Raw genomic sequence first — 17,164 nt, forward strand, 5'->3', positions numbered from 1 at the left:
TGCCGTCCACCAATACTCCCAAGTCTTTTCCAGTGACAGTTTTACCCAGTGTTTAATAATTGAGTGCATAACTGTACGTTTTATATTCCTCTGCCCAAGTTGATGACCTTACATTTATCCACATTAAACATCAATTGCCATTTCTTTATCGTTCCTATGGGAGACCCAGACCATGGGTGTATAGCTACTGCCCCCGGAGGACACACAAAGTTACTACACTCAAAAACGTGTAGCTCCTCCCGCCTAGCATATACACCCCCTGCTAGCCAGATCTAGCCAGTTTTTTGCTTTGTGTCAGGAGGATCCACACACACGCATGCATCCTTTTTTGATTTTTCATTTTTTACTAAAAGATTTGGAAGAAAAGCGGGTCCACTGGACCCCCGGCATGTCCCTTCACACTCCCCTGGCGGCAGTGCTGTTAAGGTTGACTTCAGGGCAGGAGCCCTTCATGCCGCGCTCCTTCACCATCCCTTAGGGGCTCTGATTTGAAGTGGGAGCCAACACGGTTCTCACTGCCTTGCAGGAGACCGGCCTCCATCCGCAGCCCTTGTGCAGGACCCTGCTGGACGGAGCACTGACCCCCACCCCACCAGGGACTGGACCCTGCGTCTCAAAGCTAAGTATAGAGACGTTATTCAGAGGGTCCTTCTGCAATGTGGGGCTCTTTTATTGGGGGGGACAGTGATTGCTGAATAATGCTGCCTTGTTTACTGTGTTTCCGGCCGGTTCCACAGTTTTTACTGAGAACCGCGCCGATGAGGCCTGATTTTCGGCCGCATGCATAACTTTAGGCCCCGGCTTCAGCCGCGGCCTAGTTTCGTTTCGTTCCCCTGCATGTCAGGCATGCAGGGGGACGCTGCAGAGCCGCCCGCCGGCCGCTCTGCACAGGGGAGGACGCTCCTTTTTGAGGTGATGATTCCCTCCCCTGTACATCTCCTTCGCCCTCCGATTCCCGCTCCTGGGTTAACCCCCGCCTCCCCCCCTCACTCTGGCGCCATTTTCTCAGCGTCTTAGTACACTGGTCGGCGCTGGCTGCCCTGCAGCACAGGGAGGGAATACTGGCTGAGGGTCCAGGCTTGGAATCCGGAGGGCACTCATAATATGGCCTGATAAGTCACAACCTCTGGTTGTGCACTTTTTATACACTCTCAGGCATTCTGAAGGAGTTAATTCTTTATCATAGAATCTCCCCCTCAGCAGCATGTCTCACTCTAGCAGCAAAGCTACAAGGCTGTACTCTACATGTGCTGCATGTAACCTCATATTGCCTGAACCGGCACACTGTAATGGTTCTTAGGTGGGAGTCTCCCCAGGCTGAACCCCTGTCTTGGGTATTCTACGCATGCTAGACAGAGCCCCCACCTCTGCAGCATGTCTCACAGAGCGAGGCTGCAGGCTGTTTTTTATTATCCACTGCAGGTAGTCTCGTACGGCTATACCGAGCTCCTAACCACTGTGGCCCCTCAGCATGGGGGCTCATTAATGGTCCCTCCAGCTGCTCCGGTTTCGGTGGCTGACCCCCATGGGATTCCTATTTCCAGGGGTCGGCTGTCCCGGCATCTGCTGAGCATGCAGTCCCCCTCTCAGGGCGTTTTCTGCTCGCTCGGCCAAGCTCACAAGGGACTCTCCTTCTGGGCTCAGACCCCGTTCTCCTGACAGGGAGACGCAGGGTCCCCTGTCCTCCCCGTCCCGCAGCTCCGATTACGAGCTGATTCACCGGACAAGGAAGATGTCTCTACCGCGGACACGGACGCTACTTTATGTACATTGATCCGTCCGTAGGTGACGCAGATGCGAATGATTGGCTTGCGTCCATTATTCTTGTGTCCGCCTGATCAGGGGAGTATTCCCCGCTGGCAGAAAGGCACGGTTTACCTTTAGCAGGTCAAGGAGTGTGTTACTTAACCACTCCAGCTTTCAGCCCGCTGCGTCCAAGCCCACAGCCTATCCTGCAGACCCCACAGCGGGGTTCTGCTGCCTGTCTCCCCCTCCCTTCAGAGAGGGTAGCCACTCCGGTCTAGACTGCCCGGTTAGTTGTATCAGTGGCTGACGGCACCTCTATAGGATTCTACCGTACATTAATTTTGTACTGGACCTCAATCCGCTCTGAGATGAAGCGTGTTTCTGAGGACTGTGTTTCCCCTGTCCACCAATGGTGGTCAAGAAGTGGGCTCATTCACTTCAGGTGGCTCAGCCCGGACCGTTATGTCAGTGGCTGATGGCTCCTCACTTAAGGTTCTGCGGTCCGCCCGGTTGTCCTTTGGGCCAAGTCGGTATGGGAACGGCAGGAGCTTGTTCTCCTCAGCTTACAGCAGTGCGGTTTTTTTGTAACTTCTCTGCTTCTCTGGAGGAGATGCATTCTCTCACAGGGACTCTATGCCCAAAACGGTTGCCTGAACTCCAGACTTCAGTCTTTTCATCCTCTGCCAGGTCTGCCATGCTAGACGCCGCACGGCGGTGGTCTGGGCTACCTTCCTCGCTATCCGCAGGCTCCTGTGGCTTCGAAATTGGGAGGCAGATGCCTCTATGGAGGTTCCTGGCTGGGCTCCCCCTTGGTGGGCCCAGTTTCCCCGGAACCAAGCTGGGTGAAATTAAGGAAGCTCTTGGCGGGGAGTGTGCTTCCTCGCCACAAACCTGTCCAGGGCAGGAATCAGTTGAGGTTTCGATGGTTTCCGTTCCTCCATCTGATCGTCCTCTAGCTCAGCCTAGGTTCATGGACCCAAATGGCTCGAAGCTGCGTCTTCAGAAGACCGCAGGAGATGCTGTCACTGAGTCAGTTTCCTCCGAGCTATTTAGCCACGCCAACAACCTCCTTGGTCGGTGGCAGGCTCTCTCCACTTGGCGACGTAGGGTTCTAACACGTCTCCGTTAAATGGGGGCGACATTATATCTCCCTGGGCTACAGGATGGACTTCTGTCCACCCGCCAAACAGATTTTTTCTGTCAACTCCTCCCGGCTCCAAGGCTGCCGCCTTCTCACAGGCTGTGGCATTTCTTGCTGGCCAATGGAGTAATTGTACCGGTTCCCGACTGGGAACGGTTCTGAGATTTTTGCTTAAATCTATTCCTAGTCCCCGAAGAGGGCAGTGCCTTCCGACCTGGATCTTTAGCTTTTCAAGCATAGCCAGGTGGGGCGTTTTCACATGGAGTCTCGGTTTTGTTCCGTGTGTTTTTTCTCACCGGATCAATCAAGAGCCCAAGGAGATTCCTTAGCAGCCATCGGCATCAGAGCTGCCTATCGGCAGGAGTCAATCGCAGTTTCTCACCAGCGTTGACTACGTTTTGACAATCGGAGTGGTCCAATTCGTGGCTCTTCCCTTGGGATTAGCCAAGGCCCCTCGAGTATTATCATTGAGGCAGCTGTGATTACGGTCCTTGCCCCCCTAGGGTTTGGCAGTGATCTTTTGCCCTGGTCAGCCTTCTTGTTGGGGCTTCATCCAGTGCTGACTCTTAGCAGAGTGCTTCGCTCACTCTCGCCACGCTGACCTATTCGGGTGGCTTGTCTTTCTGTCTAAGTCCACTCTGACTTCGAACCAGGGGCGTCAATGGAAGCGGTTCCTTGCCCAGTTTCCCCTGCGTCCTCTGAGACTGGATGTTTTCCGCTGTACAAGCGAACTCAATCCTCCCACGGGGTGGTGGCTTCGCCACTGACCAGAGGCTCGTTTTCAGTGGTGGCTTCGGCCACTCTGTCTCAGGGGCGCTCCTCTCTGGCCCGTCCCGGGTGATCCTCACCAGGATGCTAGCCTATCCGCCTGGGGAGCAGGATATCTCCACCGTGGAGCGCAGGGCGCTTGGACTCTGTCCGAATCAGCCCTCTGGATCAATGTGCTGGAAATCACTGCTGTATTTCTGGCTCTCCAAGCCTCCCCATCTGTGAGCGGCTAGGCACATTCGAGTCCAGTCGGGCAACGTGACAGCGTTTTCCTATTTCAGCTCCAGGGCGGGACGCTCAGCCGCCTGGCAATCTTGGCGGCTCAACATTCCTCAGTGGACAAGGGACTCCTAGTCCACCGTATCCGCAGTCCACATCCTAGATGTGAAAACTACGAGGCAGGCTATTTCAGCTGTCCAACCGCGGTCCACAATCCTCAGGTTTTGCGGTAGACACACTGGTTCATGTTTGATCCCAGCTTGTCTCTTTTCGAATTTCACCCTCTACCTCTTGTCCAGAGTCCTGCGCAAGATCGGTAAAGGGGGCCGTCGGGTCATTCTTCCAGACTGACCCAAGCGGGCTTGGTCCTCTGACCTGCTCCTTCTGTCCGTTGGGTTGCCATGGCATCTTCCGGACCGTTCAGACCTTTTCTCAAAAGGTCCGTTTTTCCCGTCAGAGTTCTTGACGGCATAGCTCTTGAGTCCTGGATCTTAGCGACTTCTGATATCCTTCCCGAAGTCATCTCTGCCTTGACTCGAGCTCCAAAGTGTCCTTTGACCTTTTTGGCCTAGCCGACCCTCCTGTCCCTTCCACAGTCCGGTCTACAGCTAGGACTATCCCTCATTAAGGGACAGGTCTCGGCCCTGTCAGTATGTGCCAGCGGCGTATCGCCCGGCTGGCTCCGGTGCGCTCCTTTAAGGGCGCATCTCACATCATTCCGCTTTTCCGGCGGCCTATGGAGACCTGGGACCTTAATCCGGTCCTCCCGGTTCCCGGAAACCCCCCTTTGCGCCTCTTGGGGAGGTTTTGTTGTTTCATCTTTCACAGAAAGGTACACCTTCTAGTGGCTATAATTTCCCGCCTGAGAGTTCTGGCTGCACTCTCTCGGAGTCGTCCCCCTTTTTTTGGTCTTTTGCATCAAGACAAGGTGGTCTTCGTCCGACTCCGGACTTTTTTCCCTAAGGTGGTTTCTGCCTCCACCTTATCCGGGGCAATTTTCCTGCCTTCCTTTTGTCCGGCTCCTGTTCATCGCTTGAGGAAGCGTTGCATATCCTGGATCTGGTGCGGGCGCTCCGGATCTACGTGTCTCGCACCGCCGTTATTAGGCGGTGCACCTCTCTAGTGCTGACTGGTCGTCAGCGTAACGGTCTCTCGGCATCTAAGCTGACCCTGATGTTGGCCTAGGTCGGCCATTTCCGAGACCTATGAGTGTACTCAGGTGCCTTCCCCGCTGGGGATCGGGGCACATTTGGTCAGACCTGTCGGCGCCTTTATTTTTGGGCTTTCAGGCACCAGGTTGCGGCTCAATAGGTCTGTCAGACTGCAGCTCAAATTAGTCTGCATGCTTTTTCGAAGCACTCCCAACGCATGCTCATGCTTTGGCAGACGTGGGCTTGGACAGACGCATTTTTCCGGCGTCTGTCGCCCATTTGTGAAGTTAGGTTTGCCTGCTTCTCAGTTGTCTGTTTATTCCCACCCATGGACTGCTTTTGAACGTCCCATGGTCTGGGTCTCCCATAGGAACGATAAAGAAAAAGAGAATTTTGTTTACTTACCGTAAATTCTTTTTCTTATAGTTCCGTCATGGGAGACCCAGCACCCTCCCTATGCCTGTTGGCAGGTTTCTTGTTCCGTGTGTCTTCACCGGCTGTTATTGTTGTAGACAGAGGTTCCGGTTCTTCCGGTTTTTACTCTGTCTCTCTTGTGGGTGGATGTCCTCCTTCAGCTTTTGCACTAAACTGGCTAGATCTGGCTAGCAGGGGGTGTATATGCTAGGAGGGAGGAGCTACACGTTTTTGAGTGTAGTAACTTTGTGTGTCCTCCGGGGGCAGTAGCTATACACCCATGGTCTGGGTCTCCCATGACGGAACTATAAGAAAAAGAATTTACGGTAAGTAAACAAAATTCTCTTTTTCTCAGTGAAAGCCTCCAGCCTACACAAATCCATCTGCAATATTAAATTCTTTTTTATTGATTACCTTGCAGAGATTAGTATCATCAGAAAATATTGAAATTCTACTCTCAATGCCCCCTATGAGGTCATTGATATGTGAAAAAGAGGACCCTATACTGATCCCTGATGTACCTACCTGTTGGTCATTAATAAATGTTGAGAGGGCCCAATACTGATCCCTGATGTACCTGACAGTTGGTCATTAAAAGAGGACCCAATACTTATCCTTAATGTCCCCCAGTATTAACTATGACCCAGCCAGTGTGGTCCATTAATGACCACCCTCTGTTTCTTATTATTGAGCCACTTCTTAACCCACTTACACATATTTTACGCTATTCCCATTAATCTAATTTTATATATCAACCTTTTGTGTGGCACTGTATCAAACACCTTTGAATACAGTATTTTGGCCATTATTTCAAACTCCCATGCACATTGGATAAACTTTTTTTTGCTCCCACCATTATCGGCGGAACTAACAGACCATCTGATGTGTATGGGGGGCTTCCGACTTGCCCTCCTTGGAACTTTTTTTTTTTTTTTTTTTTTTTACCCCCTACAACTCTTGCTGCAGAAAACGAGCATTTATATCGACATGCGTGATCCATGAGGGGTAACTTATCACAGCCACTTACCTCTGTGACTGATAGCTGGGGGTCTGGAATGAGGATCCCCCTTCTATTAACTCGGATAACCCTATTTTTTGTCCATGGTACTTCGGATTGTCAGGTTTTATTCTCCTTTATGTTAGTTGGATTTAATTATAAAAACATGTACGATCTAAAACCGTAAATTGCATTAGATTTATGCAAATAATTTCCAGAAACCCAGAAGGAATCATTTTCTGCCGTCGATTAATTCCAGGGACTGGGAGCCGAGAACATGTACCGCTGATTTATTCAACTTGTGCTACTAATTTCCATGACTGTTCTGTGTAATTCGCGTAATTTCGTTGCGATCTTGCGCGGCTTATTAGACGCGATGTCATCTGTTCTGCCTTCAGATGACAGCAGGAGACGCTCCCAAGTCAAACTGGGGTCCACGGCCGACTTCTTACTGGATATTGCGGAGACGGATCTGAGCCTACTGACGGCCAGCATCAAGGCCCCATCTGGTCACGATGAGCCTTGTCTTCTGAAGAGACTTCCCAATAACCACATTGGTAAGCACAAAATTAATGCCGCATTACGAGGGTTTGTTTATTAGATTATTATGGGATGTATTTCCCTTTTTTTTGATTTTTAGTTAAGTTTATGCAGTTGTAGAACATGAAATTTCTTCTCTATATGGCGCAGTATTCTTATTGGAGACAACGCGCTCCATATGTTTCTCCAGGAAACCTTCTCCTTTGATAGTCAGTAATATGAAGCATTGTCTCCATACGATTTAGCCCTTGGTGAAATTTCTATTTGGATTCCCCATGAACCCAATTAATGAATAGTATGGGCCTAAGGGTCTCCATAACTCTCTGCTTGAGAAGCAAAACCCCCAAGATGTAGGACGTCATTGTTTCCTAGACCAATTTTGGGTGTGGAACCTAAATATGGCTGATGACGGGTCAGAGAAAAGACCATCTTAGTATTTGTAACAAATAATGTTTTGGTTTTTTTTCAGGTATTTCTTTCATTCCTCGGGAGGTAGGAGAACATTTGGTCAGCATCAAGAAAAATGGCCGCCACGTGCCCAACAGCCCTATATCCATCATGGTTTACCAATCTGAGATAGGGGATGCCAGCAAGGTGAAGGTTTATGGACCTGGGTTGACAGATGGACGGACATATGAGATGTCGGATTTTGTGGTGGACACAAGAGAAGCTGGTCAGTACTCGGCCTTTGGTGCTGACTAAAGTGAGGTTTTCTTGGAGGGTGTGTAAGTCTATGCAATTACTTCCAGGTTATGGAGGACTCTCATTAGCAGTTGAAGGACCCAGCAAAGTTGATATACAAACTGAAGACCTGGATGATGGCACCTGCCAGGTGTCTTATTGCCCAACAGAGCCAGGAATCTACATCATATCGATCAAATTTGCAGATGAACATGTACCGGGTAAGACCGGCTCAGCCGCTTCAACCTAAATCTTTGACCTAAAACCATGACTTCTGTAATGTTAAGCTGCGCTGTTGACTCTCCGTAGATAGATAAGAAATAAGTAGGTGAGAATTGAATCTGCATCATCATCTTTAGCTGCTTTTATATTGAAAAATAAACTGACAGTGATTCTGTAGGACTAGGTGTAGGTCTGGAGGTGTTCTGTAGAACAATGATCAACACCATTCCTGATCTGCGGGGTAACATGAAGGTGCTGGATCCCCACAAAATGCCGTGTCTGATACGGCAAATCTTTCTCTTAAATGAGATGAAATGGAGATTCAGGCAGAGCAGCTTACAGCATCCCCTTAATTGTGCTTGTAGCACCCAGGGGGCCCAGGTCGGGTCTCGTACCTGTTTTACTCGTCACCAGGCCGGTGCAGAGGTCTTGGATGTCGTGGTGGCCTGCCTGGTTTCGTGCCCAGAGGTGTACACCAATAGAAGGGGATAGGAGGTGAAAGTTTGTTGTGAAGCCACCTGTGGTACGCGGCCAAGGATTAGTCGCCGCTGCTGTCGCTGTCCTACGGGGCGGATGGTAGTAGCAGCAGAGATGCTGTCACTTCCCGCAAGTGGAGCGGGCCCCGGGGAGGATGATGAAGGGAGCAGTAGTGGCAGTGGCCATTGGCGCCGAGGGGCGGGGCGCCGGTAATAAAAGTCCGAGTCGACTGCTGCGGTTCCAGGTGTCTTTACTCACAGTTGGTTAAGTAGCCCGGTTGCTGCCGCTGAAGTACTGCCACCGCTATAATGGGCTCCATTGACCTCGGATAAGTTGGAAGCTGCCACTGGTGTTTGGAAAATGTTCTTTGTAAGAGTTGCCCTTCCTGTTGTGAGGAACCCGGGCTGAGCTGTACGCTCCAAGCCACAGGCCCCGTGAAAGAAAAAGATGAAGGGAAGGTGGTGGTGTCGTGTTGCCAGAACTGATGTCCCTGGAAGACTGATTGGTGATTGTGTGAGTTGCTCCTACTTCTACCCCAAGTGGAACACCCCACCCTCCCACCCCCAGGAGGCTGTCCTAGTGACTGGGACATTCCCATGCTTCATGATGGCCAACCCCCTGCCTACCCTAGTCCAGCTCCCCAGTGAGAAGGCTTCTAAGCTGTATGTAAAGTGTGAATGTGGAACACCGGTGATTAACCCCCTCCTTACCCGAGGCGAATACCACACCTTAATTGAGGTGCAATATTCTGTGGCGACTGGAGCCGCAGGGGCGCCACATGCTGATTATAGTAGGTCTTAAGGGATGAACCCCACCAAATATTCATAGTTTATCCTAACAAAAATGCCATCTTATGAGGCCCACTGAACCTTACAGCTAGTAGAACACAAGCAGAGGATTATCTCCTGGCTCATCCATTAGATGCAGATAAAGCAGTGTGATCTGTCATTGCACAGGACACGTCTCTTCCAGAGTCCAGTGTTGGTGGCTTTACACCACTTCATCTGACACTCGGCATTGTGCTTGCTGATGTGCGGCTGCTGCATACAGGAAAAATTTTCCCCAGAGTCCAGTAGTGGCTGCTGCATCGGACACTCGGCATTGTACTGTACTTAGTGATGCTGCTCGGCTATAAAGCCCTTGGCACGCGCAGTGTTTGTGTTGATGTTACCTGGATTCTGCAGTTATGGGGTCAGCAGAGCGGTGGTGACTTTTCTGCCCTCTGCTCCTCAGCACTTGGCCCCCTGCTCTGTAAAGGTATGGGGTCTGCACGTCGTGGCTGAGTTACTGCGTTTCCTTCCACTTCTCAATAATATGCCTCATAAGTGATGGGGATAGATTCAGGAGGAAGAAATATGAATGTAAACAGACTTGTTACCCCGATGGCTCCTATTACAGGACACGCTGGTATCTGTGAGCTCTGCACCACCGGCTGCTCTGTCACATGGTCGTAAGGACAGATGGCATGGTGGGGGGGTGGAGGTTATACACCAGGGGGATCAGAGGTTATACACTGGGGGGCAGAGGCTATATTCCAGGAGCAATGGGGCTGGAGGTTATACACCGGGGAGGGTATGGGGCGGAGGTTATACACCGGGGAGGGTATGGGGCGGAGGTTATACACCGGGGGGATCGGAGGTTATATACTGGAGGGCGGAGGTTATATTCCATGAGTAATGGGGCTGGAGGTTATACAACCGGGGAGGGTATGGGGCAGAGGTTATACACCAGGGGCTGGAGGTTATACCTTGGGGGGTGGAGGTTATACCTCAGGGGCAATGGGGCAGGAGGTTATACACGGTGGAGCCATGATGGAGCGGATATTATACACCGGGGGGCAATGTGTATGAATAACATGACTTTATAATGACTGATGTGTCCCATCACTTTTCTCCATATTGTGCATTCTATACTACTCAGTATAATGATATTTCTTGCCTTTGTGTTGTGATTTCAGGAAGCCCCTACACGGCCAAAGTAACCGGAGAAGGCAGAGTGAAGGAGAGCATCACGCGGCGGAGGAAGGCTCCTTCCGTGGCTACAGTGGGGGGCATTTGTGAGCTTAATCTAAAAATACCAGGTGAGATTAGCAATTAATCTGCAACTTCTCATTTTACTTGTCAAATATTTCCAGTGATTTCATTTACTACGTTACAAGTGCAGACTAATGTCAAGCAATCTTCCAGCCAGCGCCGAGCTTCTGGAAGGATTAACGTGCTGCAGACAGTTCACGTACAGTCACCCGAGTCTGCAGGATTTCTCAACATGGCAATTAGTTTTCCCGTCATGTTGTCTCAACAAGATTAAAAAAAAGAAAAGGTGATACTCTGCTGATCCGGGTCTGGTTGAGTAGGAGCCGAAACGTAAAGTGGGTCCTGGAACAATTGCCTTCCATCCAAGCAGTCAGTGTCGGCGGCTCCATGTTACCGGGCTGTATGGACGTCATGTGCCTTCATGAATCCTCTTCTTTATACTTGCAAACTGTTAGGTAACGTTCAAGCCCCCATACATATTAGATTAATGTTGGCCGTACCCACCATATTGGCGGGAGTAACCGGTTGCAGACTCCCGCTCCTGACTCCTTTTGGTTTCAGGGGTGAGGAGCCACTGTCGGTGGATTTCGGCAGGAGTTTCTTCTCTAATTTCCTCTATGCTTCTGACCACTGTTTGCCCTCATTGACACCTCTATAAACATTTGTTATATGTATACTGTTTTGTTCTAATGTGTCCTATACTTTTATAGTTACTTGGTTCCTATTGGCTTTGGCACGAGAGGCTCTTTCGCAAACTCTGCCTTTTGCGCCATCTTCTGGACAGACGCCGACTCATCAGTCTACTCCGTCTACTCCACCGACCTGGGCAGCTACGGCATTAGGGTCGGAGGAGGGTCTGTTGTGTATAGCTAACAGCATGCTTAGGATTTTAGCTTGTTGATCAACTGGATAAACCGCATGTAGATATTTTTTTGGGAGGGGACATGTTGTTAAAGGGTTATTTTCTCCCAATTTATCTCCTATTCATAAATGGCTGACTATTAGAGGTCTAACGGCTGGGACCCAGCGATTCCAAGATTGGGGCTCTGTCATTAATGCAGTGAGAATGCACATGCTTTGCATCCACTCCATAGTGGACAGGGCTTTATTCATCACTGGAGGTTACACACCTCCGCTCCATTCACTGCAGGGTTTGGCTTTCTTCATCACTGGAGGTTGCACACCTATGTTCCATTCAGTGCGAGGCTTGGCTTTCTTCAGCACTGGAGCTTGCGCACCTCCACTCCATTCAGGTCAAGGCTTGGATTTTTTCATTACTGCAGGTTGCACAACTCTCCATTCAGGGCAAGGCTTGGCTTTCTTCATCACTGGAGCTTGCACACCTCCGCTCCATTCAGGGAAAGGCTTTGCTTTCTTCATTACTGCTGGTTGCACAACTCTCCATTCAGGGAAAAGCTTGGCTTTCTTCATCATTGGAGCTTGTACACCTCCGCTCCATTCACTGCAGGGCTTGGCTTTCTTCATCACTGGAGGTTGCACACCTCTCCATTCAGGGCAAGGCTTGGCTTTATCACTGGAGCTTGCACACCTCCGCTCCATTCAGGTCAAGGCTTGGCTTTCTTCATCACTGGAGGTTGCACACCTCCGCTCCATTCAGGTCAAGGCTTGGCTTTCTTCATCACTGGAGGTTGCACACCTCCGCTCCATTCAGGTCAAGGCTTGGCTTTCTTCATCACTGGAGGTTGCACACCTCCGCTCCATTCGGGTCAAGGCTTGGCTTTCTTCATCACTGCAGGTTGCACACCTCCGCACCATTCAGGGCTGCAGAGTCCCACTCTGGAAGTTCCAGAGCACCGATTTCAGGATTGTTGTGGGTAGTGGTGGTTGAATCCCTAGTAATTAACAAGTTATCCATATTATTTTGGACAGGAGATTTTTTATTTTTGGGAGGGAGGAATTTCCCTTTAAATTCATTTATAAACCTTTTTTAAAAACATTAAACCTATTGCTTTAGCCATTGCTACTGGTTTTGCTCATGTTCTAAATGCTTAATATCCACAGCGCTTGTAAAGATCGCTAGCTTACCCCAAACCTTGCTACAATTTCGGGTACCACTAGGAAGTGAAATGGCCATGCTGAATAATTTGTGCAGGAAATATATGAGCAACGCCAATGTGATGCCCGCTCTCATCCCACGGAGTGCCTGCCCCGCCACGGCCTGGTATCCTCCTCGTCAAATTTATAAGGCTCCTAATATCGGTGAATGTAGCAATGTAGCCATATTTTCGTTTCGTGGGTGTAGCCCCATTCTATTGATTGCATTCCTAAAAACGGCTGGTGGTTATGGAGAAATGAAAAATAATGATCTATTCTCATCCCGGACAACCCCTTTAAGGTTGCAATACAATTAGCAGTAGTATAAAATATGAACCGGCCACTTTCAACCTTTCAAAGACAAGCAGTGAAGCATGAAGCATGCGGGCTAGTGCTCCATCTGCCCAGTATGAATGCTATGGTCTGCTGCGCTGCTGATTACATCCATTCTCCGTGCCCGCACAATACTGACGATATTCCTGGTGACATGACCCTAAGTCATCTTCACTTCTTCTTCCCAGAAATCGATTTGACTGAACTGTCCGCTGAAGTCACCAGCCCCTCGGGAAGGACAGATGACGCCGAAATCGTCGACCTTGGCCACAACACCTGTTGTGTGCGCTTTATTCCTCAAGAGATGGGAGTGCACACAGTGAGCGTAAAGTACCGGGGCGAGCACGTACCGGGAAGTCCTTTCCAGTTTACCGTGGGACCACTGGGAGAAGGAGGAGCCGAGAAAGTAAAGGCTGGAGGTCCTGGTCTGGAGAGAGCAGAAGCTGGAATTCCAGGTAGGAAACTTCTCAAGCAATGGACTCTAGATTATCCACCAGGAATGGGATATTTCACAGGGTAAAATCATCAAATGGGATCTTATGATCGTGCCAAGTAGAGATGGAATAATTTACATGGATAATGCTCTCTTGCCTCTCGGTAGCTGAATTCAGCATATGGACACGGGAAGCCGGTGCCGGTGGACTTTCCATAGCTGTCGAAGGGCCAAGCAAAGCTGAGATTTCCTTTGAGGACCGAAAAGATGGATCCTGTGGGGTTTCCTATGTTGTTCAAGAGCCAGGTATGTTATTTTAATAACCAACATTGCAGTGCTTTAAATACATTCATATATTTTGGATTGGTGTGGAGTCAGGTAGATAAGAGGGCATCAGAGCAGCTCAGGCTCAACGAGGGGTCAGGGTTTGACTTGGTAGAATTACCTTCAGTGGGGAGGGGTATAATTGACCATCTGGGTACACTGAATATTCACTCTGTGGACATCAGTAATGAGGCACGTAGGAAAGTTTAGGATATCCCATTCTAAATCCACAGACCTTAGTAGAGTTGGTCCATCTCTAATGGCTTCCACTCTTCTAGGAAGGTTTTGGAGTCATCTGTAGGACTTTTTGGCTATTCATCCAGAAGAGCATTTGTGAGGTCAGACCCTGATGATGGGGAGAGGCTGTGCCCACAATCTCCGTTCCAGTTCATCCTAAAATTGGTAGGGTTAAAGTCTGGGATGTGAGAGGTTGGTCATGTTCTTCTACCAACCATGTCTTACACTGGGCATAGTCATGGGGAACAAGAAAGGGTCTTTCCCAAATTTGCTCCTGCAACGTTGAAAGGTGCAATTGTACAAAATGTCTTGTGCTAAAGCATTAATATTTCACTTCACTGGAACCTAGGGACCTCAGCCAACCCTCGAAGAGCAACCCCATAGCATTATCCCTCCTCCACCGAACTGTACAGGGGGTACAATGCAGTCAGAGGGTAACAATCTCTATTCACCAAACCCAGACTCCTCTAAGACACAGAGAAGTGCGATCCGTCCCTAAACAGAACATATCTCCTCCAGAATTCAGTGGTAGCAGCTTAACACCGCTCCATCCAACGCTTAGCATTGTGCTTGGTGATGTACGGCACTGTATTGTGCTTAGTGATGTACGGCTGCAGCTGCTCGGCCATGAAGCTGCCGGTGGGCGCATAGTTTGTGCTGATGTTACCAGAGGAGGAGGTCTGGATCCACATGAGAAATTCCTACATGCTGAGACACTGAAAGGAGGAACAAGACGCCCATACACCTGTATGATGTTTGGAGGGTGACCTCCCCCTTTTTCAAGCAAAAAGGGGGTGATTTCCCCAAAGATGAGGGAGGTTTCCCCAACCCCCAAATTGTCCGGACATCTTGTTCCTCCTTGCATTCTCATCATGTGGGAATTTCTCCTGTAGATCTACAGCTATGTCCGTTTCAGGTAGCAGAAAGCCGCTGTGTATATATATATATATATATATATATATATATATATATATATATATATATATATATATATATATATATATATATATATATATATATATATATATATATATATATATATATATATATATATATATATATATATATATATATATATATATATATATATATATATATATATATATATATATATATATTTGGAGTGTTACATAGGCCAATATGGAAAATAATCTTCCTATTTTCCTTTATTTCAGGTGACTACGAAGTGATCATCAAATTCAACGATGAACATATCCCACAGAGCCCGTTCATGGTCCCGATCATCGCGCCCTCGGATGACGCCCGCCGGCTCACTGTCTCTAGTCTTCAGGTGAGGCACAAGGAAACATCTCTTCTGGCTGCCGCCTGGTGACCCATTAATTCCCTGTTCTGAAGTCCAGCAGAGAGGACGAAAATATACGATATATCTCCCATCCTATAGATTAGCGCATTAGTAGGGATGTATGGTGCACAGCCACCGATAACATTTTAATTCCTTTTGCAAAGGCCAGAAAGTAGTAATCCTTGGCGGCTTTTGCGCCTTAATTTATTTAAGGCTATGTGTGCACGTTGCAGATCTGGTGCAGAAATTTTCTGCACCTTCTAGCAGAAAAATGCACCAAAAAATGCATGCATTTTTGGTGCTTTTTATGCCATGCATTTTTGGTGCTTTTTATGCCATGCATTTTTGGTGCTTTTTATGCCATGCATTTTTGGTGCTTTTTATGCCATGCATTTTTGGTTGCTTTTTATGCCATGCATTTTTGGTGCTTTTTATGCCATGCATTTTTGGTTGCTTTTTATGCCATGCATTTTTGGTGCTTTTTTTATGCCATGCATTTTTCTTAATGGCGTCAGAGTCGAAGGGCAGGAAAAAACACGCCAAGAATTAACACGCTGCTAATTATTTTCTGCACCAAATCTGCGGGGGAAAAATAAGCAACATGTGCACAACATTTCAGAATTTTTATGGACTTTGCTGGCCTGAAAACAGACATGCAGATTTAAGCCACAAACTGCACCAAAACTGCATAAAAAAAATGTACTGTGTGCACACAGCCTTAAGGTACAGTTTAAGCTCCTGACACATTTGTCAGATGGGTCCACATTCACCTGCCGCAGGTAAAAGTGTCCTTTTGGCTCTGATCAGACTGATCCTTTTTTTTTTTCTTTTCATACCAGATTATTCCATAGTGGTATAGATTGGATGTTTACAGCACAATGTCCGCCATTATATCTGACTGCCACTACGAAACAGTGTGAAAAAAGCCAAAATCCATTGTGAGATTTATCTGCTTTTCCACTGTCTGCCCTTTTCACGGGAAGCCTAGCCCTGCAATGCGCAGTATATTTCCCCAATTACACCAAGTGTGAACAGTGCCTTAGTCTTTCCCTCTCCCCCTGGGCTCATCACAGGGCCATTAATTGGTCACGGTGGCTTTATGGTGTTTTTCTTGTGTTTCATTTAAAGACCTTTGACAGCAATTCTCTTCTAATGCGGTTACCTGCTAAAGAGGGAGATCCTGCGGCGTGACCTCTGCGCAGAGGATTCCCTGTGCAGCGCTGCCAAGCTCCGTCCCTCTTTAGCATTTAGCTGGAAACAGACGGTTTGTTGAGAAGGATCTGCTCTAAGGAACAGACGTCTTCATGACCTGATTCACCTTTCTTCCTCTTACAGGCATTGATAAACACAAGCTGCACATAGACAGCCATTGCTTTTTTTCCCTCCCTTCCAGAAATAGCGCTACTACTGGCTGGTGTCTATTACTGCAGTTCATACTTATTCAGTAAATGACTGCAATTCCAGTAGAGAACAGTGGGCAGGGGTGGCCCTGCTTTAAAAAACAAAAAAACATTGACTATGTGCAGCTTAATGTATATAAAACAACATCTTCAAAGGGATTTTTTGCTTTAATAAAATCCGTCTCCAGGGTTGGGTCCAGCTCAGTCTCCGCCGCTGCTGCTGGTCTTTGTTTGTCTGCAGCAGTGACATAGGAAGCCCTGAACTCAAGCACAGCCACCGAGCTCACTGATCGCCTGCAGCACCGTCAATTTCACTGCTGCAGACAAACACAGACTGGCAGCAGAGGAGACTTTAGTATTGGACTTGGAGAGGGAGAGTAAAGTCGTTTTTTTTTTTTTTTTGATTTGTTTTTTTAACACCTAAAAAAATTTGTGAGATCATGGTCTTAAGGCCGCTTTAACGCAACAACATCGCTAACGAGATGTCGTTGGGGTCACGGAATTCGTGACGCACATCCGGCCTCGTTAGCGACGTCGTTGCGTGTGAAACGCACGAACGACCGTTAACGATCAAAATTACTTACCATATCGTTGATCGTTGACACGTCGTTCCTTTCCCGATTATCGTTGCAGGACGCAGGTTGTTCCTGTGGCAGCACACATCGCTACGTGTGACACCGCAGGAACGAG

General features: G+C 48.5%; 1 protein-coding gene across 6 annotated transcripts in view; it reads left to right on the forward strand.

Annotated features, from left to right (window-relative positions):
* The window catches only part of FLNB (filamin B), a 390,880-nt gene that overhangs the window by 355,043 nt on the left and 18,673 nt on the right, over positions 1-17,164 (forward strand). For all 6 annotated transcript variants that reach the window (XM_075321342.1, XM_075321343.1, XM_075321337.1 and 3 more), the window contains 7 exons: positions 6,835-6,993; positions 7,446-7,649; positions 7,726-7,878; positions 10,314-10,436; positions 12,966-13,232; positions 13,379-13,516; positions 14,947-15,062. In XM_075321342.1, the coding sequence (XP_075177457.1) occupies positions 6,835-6,993; positions 7,446-7,649; positions 7,726-7,878; positions 10,314-10,436; positions 12,966-13,232; positions 13,379-13,516; positions 14,947-15,062 (1,160 nt within the window). The remainder of the gene's footprint in view (positions 1-6,834; positions 6,994-7,445; positions 7,650-7,725; positions 7,879-10,313; positions 10,437-12,965; positions 13,233-13,378; positions 13,517-14,946; positions 15,063-17,164) is intronic.

Source organism: Anomaloglossus baeobatrachus, chromosome 8, assembly GCF_048569485.1.
Source record: "Anomaloglossus baeobatrachus isolate aAnoBae1 chromosome 8, aAnoBae1.hap1, whole genome shotgun sequence".
In the NCBI taxonomy this organism is placed as follows: domain Eukaryota; kingdom Metazoa; phylum Chordata; class Amphibia; order Anura; family Aromobatidae; genus Anomaloglossus; species Anomaloglossus baeobatrachus.